Here is a 21,729-nt window from a genome sequence, read left to right on the forward strand (position 1 = left end):
ATGTGGATCGATCACAATGAATATTCCTTGTATAGCTTAGTATTTTGTCAACACACACACACAAACACACACCTGTTCCACTTGTTCCAGCTCCAACGGGCTCTTTCACATCACTTTGTGCACAGCTCCTCCTGCTGGCCACACACAGTCACTGACACACTTCAAACCCCCCAAACTCAAATGAAGTCTATTGTTTCAAATCATTTGAGAAATTTATTAAATTTGAAGTTTCCTCAGTTTCCCTTTTAACTCCAGACTCTTTTGCTCGATTGCATTGTTACGTTTCCAGGAAGCTGTTTTAACTCACACAAAAGAATCAAATCTATCCTTTTAAACTTGTTTGAGGTGGAAACTTGAGTTGTTGTTTTTTTATACAGGATGGAGTTCAGATTGATATGTTAGCTTAGCATCGGGGCCTGCAACTCGTGGTTTTAAAAAATGTTTCCGTACTCCCTCAAATATGACAACTCTTCTTTAAATTCCAGAATCTACAGTTTTTGCTCCATATGAAGGCTGGTACGAGAAAACATCTTTCATCATAGGAAGCGTTGCAGACACCCATGATACGATAACGAGAAGCTAAACTGCATTCATGTGACAAACTTGTGGTCATCAATTTATATCTCATAGTTATAATATGTGTAATAGAAGGAGAGAGAGAAAACAAAAAGTTTTTTCAATCATTATTTTCAGTTTGAGGCAGGACTCTTAACATTTGACAGCAGTCAATCAAAATTGGTGCGTTTTCCTAAAGTGTTATTTAATATTGTTATAACCAGTATAATTTCTGATACACAGAAGCTGATCTGGATCAGTTTTAACCTGTTGAGATGGATATGTTGGTTCGGAATCGACAATCAGCTGTTGTCTTTTCATGTTGTGACAAAATGCTCCATTAATGTTAAAACTAGTTTATCCAACTATTTTATTCAATTACTGTATTTTCAGGACTTTAAGCCACACCATATTTTTATTAAAGTTAGTTCGGGTAGTCCTATCATGCAAAATTCACTTAATGATGGATTTCCAACAGTAATATGCCATTCCTGGAATGATGATGGATGAAAATCTATCATCTCTCTTCCTGGCTTCTTTCATTTTTTTTTCTTTTATAGTGTGTTGCCCCAACAACCAAATTAGAAATCAAACCCTATATAGTGTCACCTGGGGTTTAGCCAATCACAATCAAGGTAGGCTCCTCCCCTTTGACTCCTCCCACAATCAGGCAGCTCTGCTCTGGCACATGGCACCACGAGAGGAAAGACTTCTCCTCTTCCCATAGATGGCCATGTGTGGGCGGAGCCAGTCCAGGTCACACAGACACAGCAGATTCTGAACGCAGCTCCTAGGATCCAATATTCAAATGGAGAAAAATCAAGGAAAAGCTGGTTTTGGGGCAATAAACTTTGAATATAATGATTTTAGACCGAGACTCATGTGAAAGTGTTGAAAAGCTGCATAATATAACTCCTCTAAGAAGTGACTCATATAGTCACTGTATGACAAAATGTTTTCGACTTACACAAAGTCTGGTGAATAGGCTAAAACGATAATTCCGTAGATTAAAGAGGCAAATTAACCTTGATTTATTTTCAATGCTGTATATCTGATACAGAAGTTCCACACATAACGAGTTGGAAAGGAGCACATTTTGATGGGTTGTTGAGAAGGAGCCTTTGAAGCATCAGCTGGATTGACTGAAGTCACTTGTTGGCATCAATAGAAAAGCTTCACTCTTGGTTTTATTGTCTGACGTGAACGTACCAAATCACCAATGAGAACACAAACACCAAACTCCCATTCACGTCCCTCGGAGCCGTCAGTCTTTCAGTGACCAGGATGCAGGGATGTTCAAAGCTACCACTCCGACTGGGAGTGATTTTTAAATCTTCATGTTCAAAGTCAAGACTTTTTAAGTCATTTTAATTGATGTTGAGTAGATTCATCCTTAACCCCTTATTTTATGGCTTATCGGTTTCTCAAAGAGCTTCGTTACTCACCCTGCCATTCAAGCAGCATGAGGTATTTGTAATTTGATGCCAGGCTCACGACTGTGAGGACAGCTGAACGTATCATAATTGCTTTAAGAGCTGATAGAAACTCATTCTCAAAGCAATTTTGTTGATGTTTTATGTATCAGAATCAACTGTGTGTAGTTTGACACCTGCCTCACCCTTGTGAAGGCCACAGGAAAGGTAAAATAACATACAAGGAATTTTTTTTTAATGAATGGATGTGAACTTGTACAAATGGTTGACAAGGGGTTTTGATTTGTTGTCTTTATCCATCAGCATCAGTTGCTTGTAATTTGACACCAGCCTCACCATTCAGACTGATGCAATTAAGCTCGGAGCAGAGGGAATATGTTAGAATGGTTTTGTGAGCCAACTTCAGCTTGTAAAAAATGTTTTGTTTTTGTTTTTTTAACTTGCTTATCTTTTGGCATCAGTTGCTTGTAATTTGACACCAGCTTCAATGCTGTGATGGCTGCAGCTATGCTTGGAGCAGGTTAGCATATGATAATTGTTTTAGGAGTGGATGTCTGTTTTATAAAAAGTGCTTTGAGGAGCTTTAAAAAAATTTTTTAGGTTTTTAATCTGTGCAGCTACTGTATTGTTTGTAATTTGACACCAGCCTTGCTGATGAGATGGCTGCAGGTAGGATAGGAGCAGGTAAACATATCATAATGAGCTGATGTCAGTTGCTGGAAATGTTGAGGAGCTTTGAAAACAAAAGGTTGTTGTTGTGGCTTTTTATCTCTCTTGTAATTGGACACCAGCCTCACTATTCATATGGCTGCGGCTATGCTTGGAGAAGATAACCACAGATGTTCTTTACATGCAGACGTCTTTTTGTCAAGGAACATTTTTGAATAGTAATGTCTTGTAGTGCAGTTGTTGGATTTTTGTCTTTTCCCCTGTAGTTTGGAACCAGCCTCACGAGAGCCGATAAAGGCAATGTTGTGAAGACAACGATTTACAGTAGTCTTCAGTTCAAGTTCTATTCACACGTAACTACAGCATTTATTACCGTACATTCTAACGTCACGATAAGTGACAAACACAAAAGCACACAAAGTTTCCTTGAAAAGGCCAGATTATGAAAGCAGAGTTTGTATGTTTCTTAGGTGAGTGAATAAACGTCACTCAGTTTCCTGATATGCAATCCTAACGTCTCTTTGAATTGACTTCGACGTGTTATAACGAAACAAATCCATGCTAATGATGCTAACGCGTCAACAGACACTGTACTAAATGACTGTAGGTCTTTAAATTGACTGAATGTTGTTTGTTCTTTTGTTTAAAATCTAATGCTGAAGAATCATTTTTAAGCTCTTATTTGTATATTTATGTAAAATAAGTCTATAGATTAACAGATGCTAGCTACTTAGCTAAGCTACTGAGCTTAGCTTACGTGCTGGAAGTTTGTAAACTGTGTCCCACAATCCCTCCTCAGCGGGTAAATACACGCCGGACATGCTACTTTTTTTTTTTTGCGCTGTGTTTCGCTTACTTCCATGTTAGCATCGAGGCCCCATATACACGACAACGTTCCAAGGTGAAAACAAATTTTTGTTTGAGAAACGTTTTGCATTCGGAAAACGATGTAGTCGACTCAACTCTGTTGGTTGTTTTTGTAATGAATTCGTAGTTTTGGTATTTTTTGCCATCTTAACACACCAGAGGGGGCCTGAGATTTTCATAAAGTTGTGTTTTCCTCCCTTTTCCTGCTGGAGTGGGCATATTTTCTACAACTCTTCAGTGGTTCCGAGTACCTTTGTCGTGAAAACGGAACAGCCGAAGCGCAACATAATGTTTTGCATTTTAACGTCGTGCAAACGGGGCCTTGGACTCCATGGCGAACAGTTTTGGACACGTTTGTATGTTCTGGTGTCTTTGTTCTCATCACTCAGTAACCCTGTGTGGACCGACAGGACAGTTTTAAGGAGAAAAAAAAGAAAGAAAAAAAAAAAAAAAGTGTTTGAATCCCACCGGGGTCAGCCCACTATTTGCTCAAGCACTAGCTGATAAATCAAAACGTGGGGAAGTGGGCGCCGTGGGCGAGCTCAGGGCCTCCACATGCTGTACAGAGATGGTTATCAGAGTGAAAAAGTCTAATCTTATTGTAGTGGAGACGCGTTGAGGAGCCACCCATCGTTACCCCTGCTGATGTAAATATAGAAAGAGACTTTATTTTGTTTAAAAGAGCTTGTGTAATTTAAAGGTGTACATTTCTATGTTTTCAGAGTTTTGTGTTTTGTTTTGTTTTTGCAAAGACAATAAATTGGTTGTGTTAATTCTGTTTGGTGTGTGTTTTTTTTTTTGTCCCTGAAATAATTACGCGACTCTCCCTTGGAGGCCGTGCTTGGTCCAGAAATTGCTTTGCTCCAGAAAGCAGGTGTCCCACAGGGATTTTCCTCCTTTAACACTGACGACAAGGTGCTTTTCCATCGACCTGAAGTCATGTTCCCAAGTTCAAGTTACCCGACGTCTGCTCGGGAAATAAACACACCTGATCCGACTGTATTGATTTTAAATTCTACCAGAAAAGAACATATTTGATTAAAATACAACCTGTGTGATCTCTCTTCAAAATGATGGTTGTTGGTTTTGACTTGACATGAATTCTCATTTTCTTGCGTTTCAATCAAAACTACTTGGAATCTTTTTCTTCAAGGGTCAATAAAAAAAAAAAGGTTCCTCAAACCAGAAATTCTGTATGTTTTTGAAATGGGGCAGATGAATGCACTACTCCTCTATTCCAGAGGGGGGCAGGATTCCCCACGCAGGGCTCCCTTCAGGGCCGAGGACAGAGAGTAAAACCACCAACCGCACAAAGACGACAAGAACGCACATGCACAGAATTTAATCTTTTAATAGGAATATTTACCCACAACTGTTAAACACGTCTTGTTGCCACTCCTACAGAGTTGTGAAGGATCCCTGTGCAGTCAGCTTTTCACAGTATTTCTTACAGTATTTACATCCTCTGTCTCCATGTCTTCATCTTGTTTACAATTCAAGTCAAAGCGATTACAAAAAAAGTCCATATTGGCATACAAAGAAGAAAAAAAAAAATAACCCTTCCACTTCCTGTACAGTGTTGCGCAAAATGGTGAGTACATTCGCACACGAAAAGAGTTACTGTGGAAGGAACCGCAAACGCTGCAACGTTAACTATGTCTGAGTGGATCGAGAAGAGTCACGCAATTAAACTGCTTTGAAAACACGCTTAAAGGCCCAACGTGAAGGAGTTCAATCAGAGCAACACACACACACACACACACACAGACACACACACAAATGCACGTGTTGGGAACATTTTCAGAAACTCCTCTGAATGGTTGGTCTCATCCCCGGTCAGTTTGGTTTCCACCTTACCCAGCATGTGTTCAGGAATGTTGACAAATAAAAACAAGGAAAACGGTGCAAAAGCTTCACATAAATAAGTTTGGTAAAACTTCATCTAATCGCCGACGGTTAATTCAACAGCAGGATCCAAAGTTAAAGTGTCTCGACAAATCAAGGTGTCCAATTAAAGGCCGTCCAACACGAGGCTGCTGTTCGAACAGATGAAGAGAAAACTGCAGTTAATAACGAGCACAGCCATGTTAGATGAAGCTAAAACACAAAAGACAGAGTGAAGACTGCTTTTTATCAAAACTATCGTTGGACCGGTAAAACATCATAACCTTTACATTTAAATATATTGCAAAACCAAGCAATTACTTTGGAAAATGACTAATCTCAACATGAATGTCCAAAAATCTTCTTGAGCTGTTGCATTATGTTTTTTTTTTTTTTTTTCACAAACTCACTATTACAGCGTGGCTCTGAGCCCAATGCTATAGTGTGCCATCCTCACAATATACCATCTGGGACCAGTAGATGTCTCTGTATGACCACAGAAAAACCTCCTTTAACACATGTAAGGATTTCAAATCAATCTTTCACAAATTAAAAGATTTCTCCCCTTTGATTGTGACTTTGCTCACTTTACAGATTTCTCATTCTGCAACGGCAGAAAAAAACTGCAAAAGCGCAGCAAGTCTATGCTGAGAATTGCCATTTAAAGCGCTAATTTCACGTTTTGACAAAAATATGTAGCATTTTTCTAATAAGCTCTAATTTTTGAAAGTAGAGTGGGGCAGGTGGTGACGGGTCCAAAGATTTTAGGACAAACTCGCTAGGAATCTGCAATAACGTTTTGAAAACAGCTCCCATGATGGAACTTTTCAAAAGTGCTCAGAGTCTGTCTCCATGGAAACGGGGGAAAAAAACAAAACAAAACACAATTTCTTGAAAACGGTAAGGCCGGAAATACTGTAACAGTGCATGTGCACCACGGCTGGAGTAAATATTTCTTCTGCACATGCTCAGTAGATGGCCGATAACAACAATGGCGGCCGCTAGTGTTTTCCCAATCCATAAAAGTAAAGTTTATAGTGTATTGTTGTTTGCCGCGTGGTTTCATCACAAAAACCAACAGCAGCCCCTAGTGGCCCAACATGAAAACTACATCGTCAGCGTTTCTGCCGTTTCAGTGCAAAAGAACATCTTTTTCGAAACGAAAATAGGATGCAGAATTGATGCGTTTTCACTTTTAAGCGTCACGCAAAGGGGACCAAGATTCAGATTTTAACAGCAGCTCAAGAGAAGTGCGAACGAAACGCAAAATAAAACTCCACATGACTACGACGAGAATTGAGAGTCGGAGGAAACCGTGGAGAGGAAACCTCCAGGCTGAATTCCTCCCACTGTGTCAGGGGTTGTGCGTTCGAGCGGCAACTCATTTGGCCTTTTCCTGCTCACCCACAAAGCCGATGGCATCAGCTCGCAAAAATAACTGCTTTAAATGAATAACGAAGTGACCTTCGTTGCGACGTACGTGCCGTCATACCAGCAAACTAAACTGGAGGACTGGAGGAGGTGCGGTACTTTCCTCTACTTGATAAAAAAAAAAAAACCAGCGGCACGTTTCACATTCCCACTGCATCCAGCTGAAGTGTGGAGCGGCTGGGCTGGTGAATTATTAACCCTGCTGGTTACACGACACCAGCAGCCGGGACAAAGGTTTGGGCTGTGCGCCCTGTGGAATGGGAAGATTATGATCATACCTCTGCTGGTTTTTCTCTCGACGGCTGCGCGACAGACGATCACTTCTAACGGAAGAATTTCAAAGAAGCTCCAATACTGTTCAGTTCAGATAATCGATTACCGGGAATCCTTCTTTTCAGGGACAAGTGGCTGAATTCAAGAGCAAATGGGGCTTTGAGTGGACAAAACCATTGACCCCCCTCAACATGTTTATTATTAAAAGGCAGCACGCCGTGGACGAAAGACGCACTCAATTCAGCGGGTCTGGGACGTCACAGATGGAGGATGAGAACGAGCCGGACAACGTGGAGCAACACACATGATGAGGAGGAGGAGGAGGAGGAAGAGGAGGGGGGGGGGGGAGGAGGCGATCTAGGTCGGGATTTTCCAACAGGCCTGGGAGTTAACGAAGCGACTCAATGTCGCCATAAAAGTCGAGCCGCTGGAAAAAAAAAAAAAAGGGGGGGGGGGGGGGGGGCTTACAATGCACCAACACCCTCCTCGTCTTCATCCTTCTACAGTACTGCTACTGAAAGTCAAGCACAGCAACCAAAACCGAAGAGTTGTGAACCTGAGATGTGAAATAATTCAGTGTCCCCGCACAAATAAATACATGAGTAAGTACATGAAGCTGCGCCCCGTCACCGATTGCTACAACACAATAGTGATGTGAGCCGGGCCCCAGAGGAGAACCGCGAAGGCTCGAGGTGTCGTCGCGGCGGCAGCGAGGATGTCCGGGAGGCACCGACCGAAGCGGTTTGACTGCGGACGGCGAGCAGCCGCCAGCGCTCAGCGCCGGGACCGAGAGCAGCGAGGACCAAGAGTCGCCACAGACTAGAGCTGAAAGGGTGAAATCGCCTGCACACTGGATAGTTTCTCACAGCAGGGAGCCACACGTGGATGAAACCTCCACTGTGCCGATGCCCGCGGGGGGGGGGGGGGGCAGAGTCGAAAAGCGTTTTTTTTTTTTTTTTTTTTTTAATGAGATATAAACGAAGACGCGCAGAAACACTCACACACACACTCAGACGTACAAGATTTGTAAATTCTCAGACTGACCGACTCGGGAGCTACAAGTTGGAGGCATGAGAAGAGTCATCGTGCTCGTTTTGCAGGAGGGGGAGAGTTAGAAAGAAAGAAAAAAAAAAAAAAGACCAGGTGGAGCCGAGTGGTGGTCCGTCCACCAATACCCCCCCCCCCCCCACAGGACGTCTCAACATCTCATCTTCTCGTCTCTACGTGGCTCTCATTCGGGGACCTGCAGGGACATGACCTCAGGTTTGGTCTTGAAGTACTGGTTGAAACGCAGAACGGCATAGCTGCAGGGGACGAGAGTGAGACAAGAGGGACGAGAGTGAGAACGAGAGACACAAGAAGAGACGAAAGACCATAGAGAAACGACAGATGAGACAAACTTGAGAGATATGAGAGAGAGAGAGAAAGATAGATGAGAAAGACAAGCTAGAGAGAGAGAGACAGACAAAATAGAAAGACAAAGAGAAAGACGGGTGTCTTTGTCCTCACTGAACCATCAGCGGGGGGGACAAAGCGTATGTGTTACAGATGTGACTGCAAACAAGGAGGGTTATCGCTTTCACTTTCTCACAATGCCCTGCTTCACTTCAGCTGACAGATTGTCTTTCTGACACCCTCCACAGGACAGTGGGGGGAGGGGGGAGGGGGGGGTGAGGGGCCACGCACACACTTTCCCACATTGTAACTCACCCGAGGAAGTCGAAGTCGATTTTGGAGTATTTGGCCTGGATGAGCGCCCAGAAGCCCCAGAAGAAGTGTGACGCCTTGAGAAGAGAAATAAAAGTGATATTACATGAGCTGAAGTCAGCGGGGGTGTGTGTGTGTGTGTGTGTGTGTGTGTGTGTGTGTGTGTGTGTGTGTGTGTGTGTGTGTGTGTGTGTGTGTGTGTGTGTGTGTGTGTGTCCCTCCCTCCCTCTCTCTCTCTCTCTCACCAGAGCGAACTGGTTGACCTGGACGTAGAGCCTCTCCAGCTCAGACGGGCTGACCTCCTCGGTCTTCTTGGTGAACAGTTTGTACGCCTGCAGGTAAACTTTGAGCCAGTCCATCTGCATCTCCCTGCTGGGGTACAGCCCGTAGTCCAGCTCACTCATGCCTACACACACACACACACACACATTTAGCGTACAATTAGCCGGTATTCAACCTCCCCTCAAGTGTCCAGAGTGACTCGACCGACCTGCAAACTCATTGAAGTGGTTCCCGATGTCGAAGGCCTGGTAGTTGTAGCTGGAATATTCATAGTCGATAAAGCGAACGTGGCCTGGACACAAAAAGGAGAAACACAATCGACTGTCCTCAAGATGAATGAAACTTCCCCTCTATCTAGAACACGGCTTTGCAACCTGAATGACCAAGAGCTACGCTCGCATGCCAGGGTTTCCTCTACATTCATTTAGTAGTGGTAGTAGTTGGTATTTTCCAATCAAGCCCGAGAAACCGACAAGCAATGTGGTTAAATAGGATTTATAGAAGTTTTTTTTTTTAAACATTTCGCTGCATTTTGTAGCAGAATGTTTCAATTAAAATGTACTTCACGTTGACATTGTTGTCATTTTTCATTACCATCTGGCAAAATTATAGCCAATTTCATCCCGTACACTGTAGCCACAACAAAGCAAAACTTTCAAGTGTAAATTCAAAGGTCACTATAGTAATATATTACCAGTCCAGCCCGCTCAAGATGAAACTGGACTGTAGGTGGCCCCTGAAGTCAAATTTTATTTTGTATTTATTTTGTATACAAAATGTACATATTTTTGTATACATCTTTATATTGGTTCAGTTTTGTGCTTTAGATTAGCATCTTCCTTCCTTTATATATTATTTGGTGTTCGGTTTGTTCAATATAGTTCACAATGCATTAGAATGCACCATTTATATTTTTACTATAAATGACTATAATTTACAATTTTTTCAAAATTTTCAGGTGTTTGTAGAGGGGCTACACCTATTTTCTTGCTCCATTTATTTGTTTTACAGATTAGGTAAAAACTGAGGTAAAAACTTAAGCAGAACATGCTCATAAACTGTTTTTTTTTTTTTTTTTAATGTATAATTTTTTTTTTATATTCACATACTTTCACCTCAACCTTTGGAACTTTAACCAAGCCCAACCTGAATTGATGACGTGTTTACGGTGTGTGAGTGACTCAAGTGAAATCTACACATAATAATAAACAATCGATGAACTTTAGCGCCACTAAAAAAAGGGAGATCTGCCGTATCTGTACCCTCTTTGCTGTTGTGGATGATGTTCTTGCAGAGCAGGTCGTTGTGGCAGAGCACCACAGGGGAGCCCAGCGTGGACAGGTGCTCCTTCATCCACACCATCTCCTGCTCCAGCGCCGCCTTGCTGGGAACCTCCTGCTGGATTCTGGACAGACGAGGCAAACAGAGGGAAGGTCGGCTTTTTCTCACAGTCACACCCGTACTCCACTGTACGGGAAGCCCGCGGGCCCGGCACCGGCTCAGCACGCCGCCCCGTCCTCTTCATCACCGCAAGAAATAAACCTTTGGACCACACGCGGGGTGGAAACGGGAGGAGGCTCCTGGGAACAGAGACGAGGCCACAGCGGGATCGTGCGATACAGCGTTTCACCGTTGCTATGGACACACAAGGCTGCTCTCCAGTGTCCAGGGTCGGTATGGGAGGAGACCCTCGGCGCTAACGCTAATGGGCTTATGGGGCTTAATCCAGAGCAGGAGAGGAGAGGAGAGACGGCCTGCCGACACACCTTCGCCTCCGAGAGCCACCGTCTCCTCCTCCAGTGTAATATCCTGCAGGGTTTAGGCCAAATCTACTGAGCGTGTGCAGAAGAACCTTTTAGGTTGGCCATGGAGCCCAAAGGTTTTTAAAACGTTGTGTTTTCAGTGGCTTCGTGTGGACGCCACAAGTTTTATGTTCTCACTTGAAACCGTTGTATAAACGATGTCCGAATGTCTCTCTGTGCTCCAACAAACCTGAATTTAACTTTAGCGTCATAGTCAGGCTGTACAGAAGGACTTGTAACGCCTATATACCTGCACATCAAAAACACTGAGGACATGAAAATGTCCAGAAACATATCGTGGGGGTAAAAAAGTGCAACAATGGACTTTAAATTGAATCCAGAGTTTGTTCACAGATTTCACTCAAAAGAAGACGATGCAGAAGGTAAACGTTGTTGAATTGGGGAAAAATACAAATTTAGGACCAAGGCAAATTCACACACACACGCTCATTACTATGTAAAGTGCATTTTATTTTGCAGGGCATTTACTATTTCTCTCACACACACACAGCTTGTTTAACAGAATGTCAAGAAGAGGAGAAACATAGTTTTTTACAACACCAGCAACTTAATGGCCAGAGACATTTGGACCAGCACAGTTAGTCCCATGTTGCTCATTCGTTTTACTGCTCAGTGGAGGATCCAACTCCGAGCCATGCTACATGCTAAAGAGGTTCAGGGCTCACGTACCAGCCATCCTACATGCTCACCATGTTTAAAGCCTGACTGATGCATTCATTACCTGTCGTTTGAGTACTGAAGACGCAGTAGTACACTGGAGCCTTCAAGGCTGTTGGAGCGTCGACACTGAGGCTGTGTGGACTTTTCGGGGGTTCGTTTAAACGGCACCAGTGTGCAGATCGACTGTATCCACAAGGATTTTAACAAGATTCCATCATGGTCGCTACTTCCTGCTGCAGAGACTGCTGGAGGCTATTTAGCTTGTTATTGATATCTCTTGATATCTCCCCCTCCCTCCGCTCATCCACTTGTAAACCAACATGGCCCGACCCATGGTGGTATGACTCACGGTCCGTATTCTCATTTCATCGTCCATATCAGTAGTTTTATAGTTGAGACTCTCCCCTGACAGCATCCGATGTGTCATCGGTCCATACTGATGTCAGGTTCTCTCCATTTTCTTCATGTTTATAGCATATTCTTCTCTGCACACACGTCTGTGTAGTTTCAATACAAAATCAAGCAACAGCGCCCTCCCATGGCCCGGCATACTAACGCCATCGTTGTCTCTGTATCCGCTGCTGCAGTGTAAACACACTCCTTTTTTTTTTTTTTACGGATTAGGTGTTGTCACGTGAAACATTGTCGTGTAAACAGGGCCTAAATTAGGCTTCGTGGCATTTAATTAGTACTCGTATCGGCAAGTAGCTGAAGATTAGAACTCGTACTTCAGAATTAATTGAATCAATCCAATGATTGTACTCAGGTGTTCGTCAATGAAAGTACAGGATGATGTCACATATAAAATTGTACCAAAATATATATTTGAAGAGCTGAATAATACTCAGTCACAGTTGAAAGCTGGTCTGGGTGGTTTAACTGTGGCTCTCAATTTGTCTCCCTGCACGTTTAGTTAAGTGTGAGCAGACATATTTACTGGGTGGCTGGCCTTGCTCTAATTGGGAAGCCCGAGAAGCTGCCTGCGTTGCCAGGGAAGAGGGTGAAGTGACCCCATCCACCGAGCGGAGCGAACATCTGCAGGCGTGCCGCATGCCTCGGGCGCCGTAATCCAGTTACAGTTATGTAAACCACACGCCCGACTTAATCTAACAGCCATCAGGACAGAAGATGTCTGAAACTCCCTGCGACTGTACATTTTGCCGACACAATGAGTAATTTGGCACAAAGTTTGACAGTGGCGCTGAAAAATCGCCGCCGATTCGGTACCCATCTTGAAATCTCTGGAGGTGATCGGCTCTGCGGAGGTGGTTTGGGGCTACGCATCGTCTTTGCGTATCTTTTGAGTATAAATTAAGCTTTACAAGTGCAACGTGGAGGATTTAAGTAATACCACGTTTGTACACCAGGTGGTGGTTGTGAGCAGTATTCAGCCTATTCAGAGCTTTAATATTTAACAGCTTTTCAGCGATAGCCTTTCCGTTTTTCATTTTATTGCGAGGAATTACCAGAGAAATATTCCAAAACACCAAAATCTGTCTGTAGTCGTCTTATTAAACCAGCTTGAGAACATGAGCTCTCATGTTCCTGTGAAGCCTTTCTCATCATTCAAAAGGTCTCACTGTAGATAATGTGGATAACTAAACCTGTGCGCTGATCTTCTGAAGCAACAAAACAACTGAGCTCTTATTATTTATTCATAGTAATGGGCAGCTTAACTTCAAAACTTATCTGTGTTATCACACATCTCGAGTTTTTCCTCTTTCTCCTTCATGTAAATAATTGAACGAGGTACTGGGGCATTTCGGTGACACAATTGAAAGATTGAAAAAACTGTTCTGCTGATTGCTCCGAGATGTTCAGTAGAAATTGCTTCCATCTAAATCAAACCATCCTGCCTTCCAAAAACTCTGGGGATCATTGTCGAACTGAGCCGGAGTGATGACATCATACAGCACGGCAGGAAGCCAAGAACTCACCTGGCGTTGGAGGCCTGCTCGGTGAACTCCGTGGCGACGAGGGAGAAGTACTTCTGCATGGTGATCCAGAGGTCGGGTTTGGGGATGCAGCCATTGTGCGCATGGATGGCGTGGATACGAGCCATTTCTCTGGCTATCAGTCTGAGAGAACAAAGCAGCAACAAGGTCAGTCTCCGTACGCCGTCTCCACTGATAAATAGAATCTTTACAACCCAGACAGAAATGAAGAAAATAATTATTTAAGAATGAACTTCTCATTGCCAAGTTGTAGGAAGGAGTTCAATCCACACAAGCAAAATACATCATGTGTGTTTCCAAACAGACCACTGGCATCAAGAAATCTGGTCACAATCAAATCTTCACTATCATCAAGTGTGTCCATGTTTGAGCTGGGTTGACAAAAATCATTCAACTTTCTTTTGATGGTGTCATGAGAGCTGATGCGACCAAACAATGTGGGCCTCCATCTCACCTGTTTTGTAGTATCTAGGGAGCAACTAGTACAAACATGATTCCTGATCAGGTGCCATCATGAGGAAGCAGAAGCCAATAACCAGTGTAAGATCTTAGCTAAATGCAACAGAGCGGTTTATACACCCAGTTCCAAATACGCCATGATGGACCACTCCGCAGTACCAACCGGCCCGATTGTCTATTTAATCCTTATCGGGTCGTGAAGCCATGACCCGTCCTACTCTGCGTCTGATTGGCTAGTACTCACTGCATTCACTGATATGACTGGTTAATGTACCATGAAGCATGAGGGCTGACGAGAAATAAAATAATATCCTGAATGAGCTTGGGGCTTATTTTTCAACATTTGGGTGAATTTCTGCTCCTTTCACTTTATTTCTGGACGTGTCTGAATCAAATGCTTCAACATCAGGAGGAATGGAGGTGTAGAATGATAGAATGCAGCTTTACAGACGTTTATAATGGAAACCTACGTAAACACATGCTGATTAAAGTACATGAAGTCATTAAAAGGCTCATTTTATGGTTAAAAAAAAGCCAAGCTTTCATTTACGGTACTATGTACTTTGGGTTTTTTTTGTCCAGAACTAAAGTGAAAGGAGCAGGAATTCACTATGTAATGCCCAAATGTTGAAAAACAAGCCCCAAGCTCATTCATGTAATATTATTTTTTCTCTCTTGCCACTCCGGGGTTCCGAACTAAAACAAGACAGATGTGAAAAACCACCAATAGAGCGACGAGGAGACTCAATGTTTTCTCGCTCTTTGGTCTGAATCCAAGGTTCAGGACAGACCAGATCAGTGAAATCAGTGACGGATCACGTTTTGGAGTGACGTAATGACATGGCTCTCACTTGGCTGCGTTAATGGTGAAAAAAGAACCAGTTCTTTGGCGGTGCTCATTTAAGAACTGGCCCTGAACCTGGTTGTTTCTGGTGGAAAAGCCCTATCTGTTGTGTCCAGCTAAACCCACTTAAAACCTACCGCAGGATCTTGGTAGGAGCGCACAAGCAACACAGTCATGATTAATGGAGTGATTAGGTACAACCCGTTGAACCGTGTCCGGTACTCTCCACTCCGATTGTTGAGGTTGTTTTCGGCTCATGCCGTGCCCTTCTCGCCGTGCACATGATACCTCTACAGAAGAGCCCAACATGGACACACTCAAGTGGATTGATACATTCTAGCTTATTGGGCTGCTTCAATGTGTATCTGAAAACGACTCAGAATACTATGCCTACGCCAACACAACACAACACAACACAACACAACACAACACAGCACAACTTGACATGACTTGGCAAAACTTGGTGAACTCAGGAACATTTTCTGACCTGAGTAGAGAAGGATCCCGGACATCCTGCGTTCCCAGAGCCTCTCCCTGCATGAACTCGTAGCAGATGCCATTTTGGAAAGAGCAGTAGAGTCGGGGAGCACAACCGTTGGCGTGCAGCACCTACAGGGCATCACACCAGCATTAGGACACAAAGTTAAAAGGAACCTGCTGATTATAGGAGACGATCTGTCCAACTCTACCTGGAAGCTTCTGAGCTCGTTGTCTCTGTCCACAATCAGCTCAGTTTTGTTCCCATACACTCGGACCAGGACCACGTCTTCTGGACTTTCGTCCACGTAGCAGCCCACAAGCTTGTTGGTGGTTCCATCAGTGAAGAACTGCAAGAGGAAGAACACAAATCAGACCCTCAACACTGAACTTCCAAATACACAACTGTACAATTAATCCCAAAATGTTATTTTACTTTCTTTTATACTGATATCAAATGTCCAGAACAGAGATGGGAAAATCAGTTTGACCGGTCAATTTGACCATCAATGAGGCAATGATATTTTTATGTATAAAATGTATGTGTATATTCATTTCCATCTTGAAATGTCTTCAGTTTTATATTATTTAAGGGATGCTTGCAATTGATTTGATTGAAATCAACTATTATAGAGTCAGACTGAGCATTTGAGTCGCCACACAAACCGAGATGAGAAAAAAAGCATCTTGGGGCAAATGTCTCATCTGAATATCGATCACATGACCCACATGCGATACATGTACATACATCGTTTTTTGTTCTTATCAGGCATTTGATTGACACGTCATGTGATCACCTCCCATTAGAGGCGTAAAGGGTTTGGCAAAACTGGGCCAAGCCAGCAAGGTCGATCCAGACCTCACCAGAGAAACTCTGACAGATAACCTCAGCTGGAGAAATTTAGGGGAAAAGGGACACCTGAGCTTCTTGGCTCTCCATATTGCCACTGTGAATCCAGGTGGAAGTTTGAAAAGCAACACTCTCCAATTTACCATTTTCTACTGGTTCAGTCTCCAGACTTCATTTTTTTTACTTTTTGAGTTGGGGGAGGCATTTGATATGTGAAGCTTCCAACACAAGGTTCTAGGAGTACTGCACTTGGTGTGGCTGTGTTCAACGCTCCATTAAAATAAAAAATTTAAAAATACTGAGGAAAAATTGCCGTGTCTGTGGCCTTAGATATGCGAGTGACAAACACGCGTTCTGTGAACCCCCACAACTCTCCTCGGCCCAGACGCTCACTCACGCATATCTGGCATTCCTCACGTGGTTCACCACAGAGATGGGCGCGCAGGAATCCCTGTTATGACCATTCATAAACAAGCAAACACGCATTTTTTTCTACAACATGACTGATCCTTTCTGCCCGCCACACAAAGCTCCGCTAACACCGGCCATCAATACATCGACCAGACAGCGATTAGCTCGCATCCAGACCGAGGTAAACATTCGGCCATATGCGGTGGGCCACAGGACTGGAACGTTGGCATTGTTGGACTTCTGTCTCCACCCTCTGAACCCCAGAAGCGTGGCTGAGTGGTGTGACAGAGCAGTCTGGATGTGGCTTCCTTTGGTGGAACTCTTGTGTCTTTAGCGGGGGACAGACGTCTTCTGTGTCCACAAGCTTTGAAAGAGTGCTGTGTGTTTACACGTCTTCCTGTAGAGGTGGTGGGGCTGGTCAGGTGTTTCTGTCAACAGCCCCTCCTCAGCATCTCGCCACTTTACACCATAATGGGGCTCAGAGCCGCTGAAAGTGCAACTTTTTTGAAAACGGCTCCCAAGGCGGAACTTTTTTGAAAACGCTCCGACTCGGTTTCCATGTAAACCGGAGCAAACGCTACTTTTTGAAAGGCTCTGGCTCCGTGGAGACGGAGAAAATGCCGCTACTGCACATGTGCACCATGGCCATCGTAAATGGTTCTTCTGCACATGCTCAGTAGATGGACAACAACAACAAACGCTTGCATCAAGAGTGTCATGGCTCCCAGTCCAGATTCTACTGGGACTTGGTGGTTTTATAGTTGACAGTCACTGTAAAAACAATCCGACTTGGTCGTCTGTCCATACAAATGTCTGTGTACTTCCGTCGTTAGTGTTTATAGCATATTGTTTGTGTGTCTGTGTGGTTTCAGTGCAAAAACAGCACCCACTACTGGCCCTACATGAAAACTACAATTGTTTCGACAGTTGTTTTTCTGCGTTTCTGCCAATAATTATGTTTTTCCCTTGAAACGCTGTACAATCAGGGCCTTCGTTTGTCCTGTTCCATCAAAACAACTCCTATAAAACGCCCTCCATAACTTAATGAAACTTCTTTTAGCACAGCTCAACTGGACTGTAGCTGAACCTCAAAACATGAACCCATCTGGGCTTACATAGATCAGGGTACAGACTTGCTCAGCTGCGTGTGTGGCAGAGAGGGTGTGGTGTCGAGTGTATGGCGATCAGCTGGTGTGTGTGTGTGTGTGTGTGTGGTTGTACAGCTTTGCACAAACTGTGCTTCTGCCATAGTGAAGGCTGTTGATGGTGCTACTCCAGCAGCTCTGACCCGACTATGACACTCAGACACTCGATGCATTTACCTGCCATCAATAATGCATCCTCTTTTCCCTGACGGCTCGGTCTAATAAAAGCTGCTGGACGGCTCAACCATTAAAAATGCTGACTGTTGTCTTCAGGAAAGAATGGGAACCCTTTGGAATTTACATAAACAAATGCTTCTTGACCTACTCTTGCATCCATGCTACGGCATTTTCGAGTGACATTCTGGTTCCACTTTTGTGTGTTCAGATATCTTTTTGGAAAATGGAAACATTTTCATTTCTGCAGGTTGGACCAAAGCATAAACAGCTCCACAAATGTGTCATGGTAACATTACTATAACACAACTGTTTGCAAACAATGGAATTGTAATTCAAAGTGATTTATGTAAACTCGTCATTATCTTTGTTCTACCTTGAAACTTCAATACTCATTGAACAAGTCATTGGTAATGGGTAATCAAGAACTTTTCAGTACCTTCACTAAAAGTGCTTGTGACTGACTAAGAGATAATTTTTCAAAGAATTCACATACTTTTCTTATAAAATTGGAGTCTTGTCCTGACCTTCAGTTGGCTGAGTCCTGATTTGGCCATGGCTCCCTCTGCTTTGGAAAGATAACAACCTATTCCCGTTCGCTAATACTGCTGGACATGCAGCTGCAGTTCCTTTTGGGACCACATTTCCATGTCTGAATAATTTCAGTGATATTAAACACTTCACAGAGGTTTTTATTGTGACGGGAGAGCTAAACTGTGTTCACCCCCAACAAGAATTTCAGGCTCACTTACCGTCTGCCAGGCAAATATCACACCTTGAATTCCTTGAATGGCCTTTGGAGGCATTTTTCCTCCATAGGAGCAGAGACTGTGAGTTTTAATTATTATCCTCTCCACTTTAGCCAGGCCCATCGCTGAGGATTCATGAATTATAAAATGTTCTGAACGATCGAAACTTCAGTTCAGATCACAAAGTTCACTTCGACAGTAGAAAGCAGGTATAAATTTGTGGAATTCTGTCCTATAAAATGCTGAATTTGTAACTTTTCCTCCATGCTTGGTGCAGTCACGGATATCTAGAGTTCAGAATAACATTTTATATCTCCAGTATCAGTGTATTGTTCCAGATCTGGAGGAAATGGACTGAGTACGTGAAACCAATTAGATACGGATTTCATTTGATGCAACGTGTGATTTTTTAATTAACCATCCCCGTCTTTGTGAGAGAATATATTGTTAAGAGTGGGTGCACTCCCCACTTATTTTCTTTTCTCATTGTGTTCACTTGTAATATTGTTTAATATGTAAAAAAAAAAAAACACAGAAGGGTAGTATTGACAGAATCACCTGAATTTAATTTTAACCATCCTCGTCTATATTTTGGAGTGAATGTTGCTTTGAACAATGTTTGTGACGGAAATGTGCCTTTCTAAATAAAAAGAGAATACATATAGATTTTTTTTAATGCATCTTTGAAGCCAATTACAAAGAACAGAACTGAAACATTCACAGCTATTTTTGCATTAAAAAATTCCCCACCATGGGATTTAGAAAGTTTGAAAAAATATTTGAAAAAACATTAAAAAAAATGTTTTAAAAAGTATTTGTCATTGTGATATATCAGGAACTCCAGGTATTTCTCCACGTCCAAACTTCTGTCCCAGAGAGAGCAAAGTCCTTCATCAGAGGCTGATATTCCCGTTATCAGTGACAAAAATGTTTGATATGCGAGCTGAGAGACATAATAAAGAATAAACGAGGCACTGTGTCATTCAACAGACAGAAATAACAGATAGCAACTCCTTGTTCTGCACCAGACCCATAGAACATACAGACAGTGGACCAGAACGTGAACTTTAGAGTGTAAAAGCAAGAAATGTAATCCAGTTTTTATATTAAAGTCAAATTGTGTGTCAAGACTGGACTTATTGTTCTTTGAAACGGTCAATTTCTTCACAATATATTGCAGTTATAGTTATCACAATATCAACATGTGCCATATATCGCAATAATATATCACAAAAGAATTCAAAAATAAAGAAAGACGCAGCAGAAAACAACAGATTGGCCTTCTAAATTTCCAAGGTGAGGACAAGAGGTGCTTATGTGATGGAAAAACTAAAGGAATGAACAAGAGTCACAGCTGGTGTCAGTTAACTTTGATAGAAATAAGAGTGATGAATATTAATCAAGTGTCTGTACTGGCATTCAACTGATAACAAGGAAGTCCAGTAAATGCTTAAATTATGTATTGCTAATGTTATGGACATGTGGCCCACAAACCGGTTCTTTATGCAATATTGATTCTGCAGGTAATCAGAAGAGAAACTGTATTTACTCTGTAATTATTTACAGTATTTAGTCAAAACGGCCTTCATGCTCAAGATCCACTCACATGAAGCTGCTTCCTCACAGACGCTTATCTTCCGTTATCTCGAGAAAACACGTGTTTTCTGATCAATTCCAGTAACGGATCAGAGGAGAATGAATGAACCAGGTGCTGGATCACCTCTCCCCGGCCCTGCTCTCCTTCCAGGCGGGGTGCTGGATCACCCCTCCCCGGCCCTGCTCTCCTTCCAGGCGGGGTGCTGGATCACCCCTCCTCGGCCCTGCTCTCCTTCCAGGCGGAGTGCTGGATCACCCCTCCCCGGCCCTGCTCTCCTTCCAGGCGGGGTGCTGGATCACCCCTCCCCGGCCCTCCTCTCCCTCCAGGCGGGGTGCTGGATCACCCCTCCCCGGCCCTGCTCTCCCTCCAGCCGGGATGCTAGATCACCTCTCCCCGGCCCTCCCCTCCCTCCAGCCGGGTGCTGGATCACCCCTCCCCGGCCCTCCTCTCCCTCCAGCCGGCCGAGTGATGCTGCCGAGCTGTCAGTCCTAGCCTAGCCTCCACTAGCCTCCCCGCGTCCCGCTAGCCGGGCGGCCTCACCTTGGTCTGGACGCGGCTCTGGTCCCACGCCGGTCTCAGCTGCTTCAGCAGCTCCATGGCTCCCTCCGTCACGTCGTGCTCGTCCACGAAGATGGGGATCCTCCTGATGGCCGGCGATCCCACGGGCACATGTATCTGCGTCTCCATCCTGCAAGCAGCGCTAATCTCCGTGCCCGTCGCTGAACTCCCGGAACAGGCCGCAGCATACAGGGTGAGCTCGGGGGGAGTTGAAACACTTCCAACGGAGGCGTCCAGTGGCAGGTGGAGAGCCGGCGTGCCGTCAAGAGTGCCGGTACTGGTCCCTGTTTGCCGGTTCTTCTCGGGAGTCGACGGCCAACGGGAGCGTTTCCTCTTTCTTGGCCCCGCCCACCGCAGATTATCCTCCTCTTTGGCCCCGCCCACCTCGGATCATCCGATTGCGCGAGAGAGGCTGAGAACAAGCAGCGCCGCTCAGGTCTGGAACGACATGGGCAGGAGAAGTTCAACATGTTTCTCTTGACGAGAAAGAAGGAGACCAGAAAGAAATGCACTTACGGTGGAATATATGGAATTGTCCAGAGAAAACTAAAACGCATCTAAACTATTGGTGAGAGTGAGACATTTCCATTATACACATTATTATTATTATTATTATTATTTTTTTTTTAATTATTATCATTATTATTATTATTATTATTATTATTATTATTATTATTATTATTATTATTATTATTATTATTATTATTATTATTATTATTACCAAAATAATATTCCATATTGTCCAGCCTCCTCATTATCAATTCCCAAAGACGATATCTAAGCTATTAATCAAACTAAGTTTACCTACTTCTGGAAAGGTAAAATGCATTATGCGAAAATGGTACAATGATTCAGTAATATGAGGAAGGTGTCGTTAAGGCAATAGACCTTGAATGCATTAAGGGGATTGTCCAAATAACATTGGT

The 21,729-nt window shown here is 43.5% G+C and overlaps 1 protein-coding gene across 1 annotated transcript; it reads right to left on the reverse strand.

Moving 5' to 3' along the window:
- Positions 1-8,343: 8,343 nt before the first annotated feature.
- On the reverse strand, positions 8,344-20,932 carry etnk2 (ethanolamine kinase 2; the record flags this gene model as incomplete). Its single annotated transcript, XM_080495911.1, has 9 exons — positions 8,344-8,416; positions 8,823-8,896; positions 9,065-9,225; positions 9,310-9,393; positions 10,364-10,506; positions 13,522-13,662; positions 15,330-15,451; positions 15,532-15,669; positions 20,786-20,932. 9 exons carry the CDS (start codon positions 20,930-20,932, stop codon positions 8,344-8,346), a joined length of 1,083 nt encoding a protein of 360 aa, XP_080352037.1.
- Between the last annotated feature and the right edge of the window lie 797 nt (positions 20,933-21,729).

This window comes from Blennius ocellaris, assembly GCF_963422515.1.
Source record: "Blennius ocellaris genome assembly, chromosome: 4".
NCBI lineage: Eukaryota > Metazoa > Chordata > Actinopteri > Blenniiformes > Blenniidae > Blennius > Blennius ocellaris.